This window comes from Zootermopsis nevadensis, unplaced genomic scaffold (genome assembly GCF_977971745.1).
Source record: "Zootermopsis nevadensis isolate Lab colony 2312 unplaced genomic scaffold, Znev_1.0 Znev_ptg000001l, whole genome shotgun sequence".
Lineage (NCBI taxonomy): Eukaryota > Metazoa > Arthropoda > Insecta > Blattodea > Termopsidae > Zootermopsis > Zootermopsis nevadensis.
In genome coordinates, this window is record NW_028259133.1 from 14,986,610 (window position 1) to 14,996,159 (window position 9,550).

General features: G+C 36.8%; 2 protein-coding genes across 2 annotated transcripts in view; both read left to right on the plus strand.

Annotated features, from left to right (window-relative positions):
- Window positions 1–149: 149 nt before the first annotated feature.
- On the plus strand, window positions 150–8,922 carry LOC110829973 (uncharacterized). The gene is made up of 3 exons (XM_022064274.2): window positions 150–245; window positions 1,687–1,821; window positions 4,154–8,922. Exons 2-3 carry the CDS (start codon window positions 1,738–1,740, stop codon window positions 8,429–8,431), a joined length of 4,362 nt encoding a protein of 1,453 aa, XP_021919966.1. The 5' UTR covers window positions 150–245; window positions 1,687–1,737; the 3' UTR covers window positions 8,432–8,922.
- Window positions 8,923–9,066: 144 nt separating this feature from the next.
- LOC110830061 (synaptic vesicle 2-related protein) overlaps window positions 9,067–9,550 on the plus strand; it is a 71,972-nt gene continuing 71,488 nt past the window's right edge. The window contains exon 1 of the mRNA XM_087343677.1: window positions 9,067–9,261. The gene's annotated coding sequence lies outside the window, so the exon portion shown is untranslated. The remainder of the gene's footprint in view (window positions 9,262–9,550) is intronic.

Genomic DNA, 9,550 nt, shown 5'->3' on the forward strand with positions numbered 1-9,550 from the left:
TCCAGCTGCAGTGACATCATGGGGAAGTTCAGCATCTGTAATTCTATTTATAAATCCATTGTCTAGGAGCAGTGAGGTGAGTGTACTAACTGATATGACATTATGTTAACAAACGCAGTAAGAAGCACGAGACTCGAGTGACGTAGAAGTTCATGTTGGTTCTTACAGTTCTGCCATCAGCAGTAACTAGAAGCAAACTGACTCTGGAGAGGTGTACACAACAGCTGGCCACTGCATTTTACCATGTAAGTTGACTGGATGACTTAGATATTGATCCTGTATATAGTATTTTGTAACAGCTCAAACTCTTCTTATGGTTACTTGATAAGTACAATCTCTGATAATATTCCTAACTTCTTTGTTTTCGTTCTTCTCATTAATGAATGCTCATGTTATATGAGTGTGATTTATTTTAATTAATCTGCTTTTTGTAAAGTATATATTACTTGTGTCTGGAAAATCTTTCCATCTGAGAAATATTTGGTGAGACATTTAGAAGTTCTTATACATATTAAATGCTTTATAAGTATTTATTCAGCTAGGTCCAAGTTGCTTTATATGTACAGGGAAGCAAATTTGCAGGTCAAAAACACACATATATGAACAAGAGATTTGATGTTTGACATTGTAATTGAGTATAAAACTAGAGAAAAAACAGAAAAGTAAAGTATATACCATTTGAGTAAATGTAAAGTAAAATATTCTGTTATTGCCGGAGTTTTGTTTAAGAAGTGAAGGAAAACCATGGTGCAAATCTTTCCCTCTTTTTATATCAGTATTAACAGAAAAGAGTTTTATGCCAGTCTGTTTAATAGAGAATACAAATCATCAAATAATTTATATTATTGAAATACAGTTCCTTCATGTGTCACTAAACCTGTGATAAGAAAACTCCCAAACATTCTTAGTTTCTCAATGGTGTGCAAAATAAACTTATCTTACATGCTGCTTGTGGCACATGTTCCAGTAGTTCACCATGTGTTAGCAGTTTAATGCTGAAGTATTTGGAATGATGTACAAATGTTTTATTTTGGACTAAAAGAAAGAGAAATTTCTTTCAAGATTTCAGTTTATTTGTGCTTCTCTTAAAATTTATTTATTATTTGCAACATTTTTCTCAAAATATTTTGTACCTAACCTTTGATGTCAATTTCGTATGGCGGAATTAATAAACCTTTATTCCTTTGTTATGAGTTTGATTTGCATTAAGTTTCTTCTGGACAGTCTAGACAATCCCAACAATTAATGTTAGGCTAAGGAAAATTAATAAAAAAACCAATGTTAACAGTTCCTTTTTCTCTTTCTTTTTTTCTTGGCTATTTACATTGATGAAATGGAAGATGTTCAGGCTCTTGTGCCCTAATATAAATTGTACACTCATTTAAGTGACCGTAAGGCTAGGAATATCTGAAAAGGCTGAGTCAGGTTTGAAGGGTAGTTGTTTTGGCTTTCTCTGTGCTAGTGAGTCAGTCCTAATATTAGGGCACAAAGACTTGCAGTTGTTAATAATAATAATAGACAATTAAATATAGACATATATTTATAACCACAGATATGCAGAACCGTGGATAGTGAAAGCACATATAATGAGTCACCTGTATTTGCATGTTACTGACTAAGGTTCATAGTAAACATCTTATTGTACTTTTAAGAAAAGGTGGATCCATCTGTTATTTTGTCCTTTAGTTTGACAGTGGCACATCTGTAGTAGAAAGGGAAACGAAGTCCACCTGAAATATGGGAAATTCAAGCAGCCAAGAACAGGTGAAACATGACCCTTGGTGGGAGCCTTATCAATTGCAGCACCGCAGCACACAAAATGTAACTATGTCAAAACACTGCACAAAAACTAATATTAATTTCCTGATAAAAAGGCATTTCCAATCATTAGTTCATATTGTGTTTATAAGTTTACAGTATTTTCAGTTTTATTACATGCCTGACCAAGACTTCAAACGGCAACATAGCAAACAATAAAAACATGAGAACTTATTATAACCAGGTAATGGTAAACATAGAGTAGAGGAACTGACAACACAGATGAATGAATGAATACTTTATCAAGTTTTAATGTTCATATACAATAGGGTAACTGCAATAAACACTGGTAGAAGTTCTGTGGGAAGTGGTGATCATGTAACTGAACTGTTACCAAGTAGACGCTTGGTTAGGAAGTGTCCGATATTATAAAGTTCATACATATTATAAAGGCTGATCACCATTACTACAAATATTTGCCATTGTACTGTATCCAGAGCCACTTAAATCTAGTTTACATCTTAAGAACCTCTGTTCTTAATAACTTTTCCAAAATATTTGAATTTATTATTTAGATCACTTGCAAAATTTTTCTAAGTACAGATTAAATCCCTCACAGCATGGTTTTCGTACATGTAATTCCACAGCCACCAATTTGGTTACTTACCTTAATTCCGTTTTACCTTCAGTTGCTACTCAAGGACAAACAGATTCAGTATACTTTGATCTTACTAAAGCTTTTGACTTAGTTCCTCAGAATATTCTTCTTGATAAACTTAGAAACTTTGGACTATCACCTAATTATGTTGATTGGTTCCATAGTTATCTTTCTGACAGACAAGCCTTTGTTCGTGTCTCTGGAACTGTTTCATTTTCTTATCGTATTTAGTGTGGAGTGCCTCAGGGTTCCACCCTAGGCCCCTTTCTTTTTAATATATTTATTAATGATATTTGCGACTCCATACATCATTCACAGTGCCTTTTATTTGCTGATGACTGCACTGATGACAGCACGACATCCATTCAGTGCAAAATTGGTGTCTTGTGAATGGGATGCAACTTAATTTAAGTAAAACGACTTATATCGTTCACCCGAAAGACAAACGGTATTTACTTTAATTACAAATTGTGTAACAACCTGGTGGCACGCTCCCATTGTGTTAAAGAACTTGGTGTTCTATTGGACTGTAAGCTTTATTTTCACAAACATATCAACTATATATTCTCACAAAGCTTAAAAATGCTTGGTTTAATTTGTTACATTACTTTTTCCTTTTCCGCTATTGATAGCCTTTTGGTTTTGTACAGTACCTTAGTCCGTTTTAAAATTGAGTATGCATCCGTTGTTTGGAACTCTATTACTAATACTGACTCCATTAAACTGGAAAGGATTCAAAGGAAATTTGTAGCTCTATGTTACACTAGATTTTCTAATGGCGTTTGTGCTTATAATTATGATGATATATTAGTCAGATTAAAGTTTCTATCGTTGCATTTAAGGAGGAGTCTTTTGGATGCGCTTTTCCTCATTAATGTTTTTAAAGGCAAAATTAGTTGCTCATCTGTTTTTGATACAGTTAGTCTCTGCATACCCACTAGGTCTATCAGAGACTACTCTAACTTTACTGTACAATGTAATTTCAAGGCTAGTCCCTCTGCCAGATGTGTTTCTGCTGCCAATGCAGTCTGTAGGAGCATTGACATCTTTAACAAAGATTGTGTTTTGCCTACTGATGTCAGTCAGCTTTTTAAACAATAATCTTTTTTTTTTGTTTATTTAGTATGACATTTTATTTTGTATGTTGTTTGCTCAAAATTGAGCTGATGTTAACTTAATTATTGTTTTACTTATGTATAATTTTTAGCTGATTTACTTATTAATTATTTTGCAATAAATTAATGTTGTACATTTATATATTTAGTTCATTGTTTGTTTGCTTTTGTATTGTTGTTAGTGCTTGGCTGTTATTGGCCTTTTTGGCTGTTGTGAAGCACTTTAATAAATGAATTGAATTGAATCAGCTTTAAAGGATACAGTAGAATTTCCTCACAAACTGTAAGACATTAGGATTTTTTCTGTATAATATAAAATTAAATTTACAGAATTTTACATATGAGCCCATTTTATATGATAAATGTGTATCATATTAAGATTTTTTTCTCCTCCATTTATTTCCTGAAGTTAATCTGTGTATGTGATTAGTAAGCCTTTGTAGTTATTCACTAATCAGTATTCTCCCCGGAAGAAAGTAGTAGCAGCTTATTGAAATATTATTCTGCCATTCACACACTTTATTTAGAATAATGAACTAGAGAAATATTTAAGTATTTGTCACTTTTTATGGTCACTAATTTATAACAAAACCTATTAATGTTTTTGCACATGCTGTCGTAGGTTGAAACACAGGAGCCAAATGCTGCAGCTTCTAAGATACACGTACAAGAAGCCACAATGCTATGTGAAGAAGTGACATTATCAGAAACAGCGTGGCAGCAGAGGGAACTAACACTAGGGCAAACTATCCAGCACCTTGCAGAAGAGAATATGCGACTAGCTATGGCGAAACAGGCCGCTGAGAAGAGAACGGAGGAAATGCATGTAGAGCTTGCAGCAGAGTCACAGCGTAAATCTGAAGAAATAAACAGACTGCAATGTGAAGCAGAAAAAACTCAGATGGTATTTGAGAAACTTCATGCCCAGATACAGGCAGGTAGAGAGGACAGACAGATGATAACATTAGAAATGGAGCGGATTAGGTCTGGTTTTGATGCAGAACGAGAGGCAAAAGAAGAAATAATTGCTGAAATGAGGAAACTAAGGGAAGAAAGGGATATAAATAGAAGAGAAGCAGAAAAAATGAGAGAACAGTTAATCTGTGAGAGGAAAGTAGTGGAAGAGACAACAGCAGTACTTAGTCAGGAGAGGGAAGAGAAGGAGTGTCTGTCAAAAGAATTAGAGAAACTGAGAGAAGAATTTAAATCTGCAAAGACATTATTGCTTTCAACTTCAGTTGATTTGCAAACACATGATGTGCCAGAGCAACAACAGCTGCAGGTAGGAGAAAGCAGTGGGTCTGAGGAGTCAGCAGCTGTGCGGATAAGGAGTCCAGAGGCAAAGGCAGAAATGGAGAGGTTCCAAGCAGAAATGATTACAAGGAGGGAAGTCCGGCAACGAGTAATGCACGCCGTTTCCTCGGAAATGGAGAGATTAAGGACAGAACTGAATTCTGAACGTGAAACTCGAAAACAACTGGAGCAGAGTCTGCTGCATATTGGTAGTGGCAGAAAATCAGGACAAGGAGAGACATTAACTCTAGATTTGGAACAGGCACAGCAGAAAATTAAAGTGGATAAGAAGAGACTCAAACAACTAAGTCAAGAAAATGAAAGATTAAATTTTGAAATAGAAAATGGACGCCAGATTCTTGCAGAGAGGACTGAAGATCTAGAGAGGCTACAAACACAATTGGTAGCTGAACGTGAGCATTTTGAGAAACAAATAGTGGCTCTCAAGGAAGTGGCAGCTATAAGCAAACAAATGTTGATAATAAGGGAAGGTCAGGTAATGCAGTTGAAGGAGAAGCTGAAGGAAATTGAAGCTTCGATTACAGATAAAGTACATGGGAAAGTATCAGTTGATGTAAAAACTGAATATGAATCTCAGATGGAAAACATTCGCAGTTTGAAGGGTCTGTATGAGGAACGTATGAAAGTCGTTTTATTAGAAAAGGAGAAATTAGTCCGCGAGTCTGAAGAGAAATCTCAACTTTTACAAGCAGAAATAAAAAAATCAGCAGAGTTTGAACAGCAACTGGCAGAATTGAAAATATCCCTGTCACAGAAAGAAGAAGAAACTTCTAATTTGCAGATTCAGCTCGATGATTCTCAGGATAAAAGTCGAGGTTTGGCCAATGAACTCTCACATATAAACAACCTGTTTACCCAGATGCTAGTTAGCAGCACTGCAACAGACATGGATCTTGATAAACTCACTAGACTACTTCAGGAAAATCATGATCTTATCACAGAAATAACAATAAAGGAAGACTCTAGTGAGGCTGCTGCCACTTTGCCAAAACTGCTGTTAGACATAGTGACCCAAGTGGACAGTGGTACAGCTTCAACATCAAGCTCTCCCACAGGTAACAGGATTGAGGACAATGAAGCAAACTTGGAGACAGAAACCTCTCCATTTGCCCATGATCTCACAGCAGAAAATGTGGCTGGAGTCAACAGTAAAAGTTCATCTGAAGAAGGTGCTAATGGTATGGCAATTCAGGATATAGCTCTGAATCTACCCAAAGTTTGGAAGGTGCTTATGGAACTCCTTAGTCATCATGTAGCTCCAAATTATGTTGAGGACTGTGACGATGATAAAAATAGTTGCTATAAAAGTGTTGATACACCATCTGGCCCTCGTCTGGTCATTAGTGTTAGTAAAACATTCCTCCGACTCAAAGACTTGATTCTAGAAAAGAAATCACTTCAAAAGGAGCTGACTCGTCTGAAACAGCTGAACGGACACTTGGAGTGTAAGCTGAATAACCAAGAGCAGAAACTGTCCGTAGTATCATCTGAACTGCGAAAAACATGGAATGTCGTTGATCGGATGCAGACCCAGCACCAGCAACTACACACTCATGAGAAAATACTGCGCTATGAGCTTCATGAGAAACGCAAGATGCTTAATGAGTTGAAACAGGAACTGGAGTACTGCCGTGAGAAGTGGGAGCGTGCTCGACAGAAAAACTCTGAATCCGAAGTGGAATGGAAGAAACTCAGAAAGGAGTTTGCTTCACGTAAGAAACAACCTATGGACTTGCTCAACAATTCAGGTGAGAGTGGTTTTTCAGATGAGAGAGGAGATGATAGCTGTGAAGATGATGATGGAACAAATAAGGATACTGGACAGTTGGATCCGGGGATTGGGAAAGTTTCTGGTCTGCATGCTCACTCTGGGGCTATTCGCACATCATCTCCACTGAACACAAATTTCCCACAATCTCACATGTCTCTCAGTTCTTCAGATATGTGTGAGGCTAACAGTTCAGGTAGTTCAGTTGAGCAAACTCAGCTATTGCTCAATGAACCCATCCTGTCAGGAACAAATATAATGCCATTATCTCCTGCTTCTGAACATGCAGAGCTGTTAAATCATTCTGAATCTCAATTAATGATGGACTTGGAAGCCGAGTTACTGCCTAACTCGGAACGCTCAGGTTCTGCAAGCAGTGATCAGCAAGACGCCTATTATATTGAAATGCAGTCGTGCTCATCAAGCATGTGCTTTGATTCTCTGCAACATAATACCAAAGAAGAGGATGTATCAGGCCGCAGAATGGATCCTCCAGCCCACCATGATTGTTCCACAATTTCATTAATCACATTGTTAAAGCAACAGCTGTCATTCTTTTCTAGGAACCTTGATTATATTACAGCTGGGACAGATGACATCTTAGGACATAATTTGCAAGCTCTAGAATCTATATTTTCTTTACCTCCTATTCAAATTCCAAAAACTATAAATGATAACATCACAAAGCAAGATTATTTTTCGTCATTTTACTGTTGTGAACAGGAAGATCCTCTTAATTTTAGTTCATCACCTATATCATCATCAATCCCCATGACACCTGACCTTCCCAGTGATAAAGCTGGTGACTCTGTTTGTTCTACTTTAAAACCAGATCATGCGATAATGTCTGGTGAAACAGAAGCTGTTGAAGAAAACAGTACAGAAAATTATTCTTTGTTAGAAAACACAACTTCAAAAGAGACAGATGAAAGTAGTACATTAGAGGAGCCAGATGTTGGAAATAACTCGTGTAATCAACGTAATTCATGTGATGGCCCAAAAAGTTCAGAGGAATTAGGAGCTGTGGAATATAGTCAAGAGCATTTGAAGGCCAGCAGAACACCTGAAGAAATTGCAGAAGCCCGTGCGGCTAGGCTCAAGAGGTTGGAGGAGCAGTGTCAACAGCTTTACAACAAAGTTACTAGGACCACCCATCGTAGCACTGCATTATGTAATAGATTAGAAGAGTTACATGAGCAATACAGAGGCAGTGATTCCCCTACAGGTGCCAGAGCTGATTCAGAAAGTAATATTCCTGTCCCGCCTCCATTTCCTCATGTACTTCATGCCAGGCGGATTCCAACAACTCCAGTACTGACTCAAAACAATAATTCAGAAGAATTACTGGCCTCCACCTCCTTGACCTCATCACCTTCATTCCTGAACACCTTTTATTCTAAAGAGACCCCAACAGGTACAGAACAGAACAAAATAAATTATTCAAGAGATATTTCTGAAACAGACAATATCCCTACGCCTCCACCATTCCCTAACAATCTTCATCCGATGCAAATCCTTACTAGTTCAGAATCGACAGTAACCCAAATCAGCGATGTTGAAGGAGAGTCAGGAAGAAATTTTATTCCTACACCACCTCCACTTCCTCAGATCCTCAGGGGAAGACTGCTTCCAGTCTGTTCTGTGCAGTCACAAAGTAGTAATACAGAATTGCTTGATAGCACGATACAGACTGCAGACGAAACGACGACACAACGAATTCCTAGCATTACACAGACGCAAGAAGAAATGTTACAGGGACCTGCCATTTCCAGTTCATCTACAAGAGATACAAGCCATACAAATCCAGATTTAAAATAAAATAGAGCAAATCTGGATGTTAATATAAAATTACTTTTACTGGTCATACAATTTGGAAGAGAGAAAGTAAAACAAAACTTTGTTAGTATTAAGAATAAGCATTTAGAATAACCACAAAATACAAAAAACCTGTTCAAATTAATTGTAAAATAAATTTACTCAGTCCTGTTACAATTAATTCAGTTTAGAACAAGAACTGTTCTAGCATGTAGGTTCTTGCATGCGTATAATGTAAAACATGACTAGTGTTCAGAATAAATATAAAGGTTATTGTAAATACAGTTCAGTATTTGTAAAATGACATATTTTTTATATTTCTTGTGACAGAATGGTTGTAAGATCTTGTAGGGTTGTCTGTGATTGTTTTATATATGAATTTTCTATACACAGTGCAATACAGCACTTTCTGCTTTGTTCAAACAAAAGACTATGAAAGGAATGACTTTGTAACTATAATTTCATTGTTGACATTAAATAAATCAGTAACGGAAGGTGATTGATTATCCTACGATCCTGAACTGAATTAGAATTTTTTTCAACGCCACATTAAGCGAACCATTGCCAACTTCGTTCAGTTGTGTGATAACCGGGAAATTTCATGCGGCCCTCTAAAGGCGTTTTCTTCAGAGAATTTGACGTTCTCACGGTGGTAAAGATGTCGATGTTGGTATTCTAACGAAATGTTGGTATCTACTGCCTTTTCCGCGGCTTGAGTGTTATGTCGTGGGATAATGTGGACGGGACCTACGTCAAACCAAACTTCTGAAACGGAACTGGCACAGTCAAAGCAGACGGTAACAAGTTTTGTTGGATCTGAAATGCAGCAAATTGTAAGTACATAAGGAAATGTGAGTCAGATAACCAATCATCTTTTACTGTTCACTACCTGAAGCTATTCTAATAATCACTACAAGTGAAACTCGATTCCTAACTGAACCCAAAGCAACACTTCTTTTGTTTTCGTTTGGTTGCTATTTCAGAAGAAAAAAATGTAATACTGATTGCACACCGAACACGTATTAGTGATAAGCAGTGTAAAAAAGTAATAAAACTTTTTTCTCGTACAATTTATTATATCCACGCAAGGAAGGTCTTGGGGGGGGGGGGGGGGTAATAAGA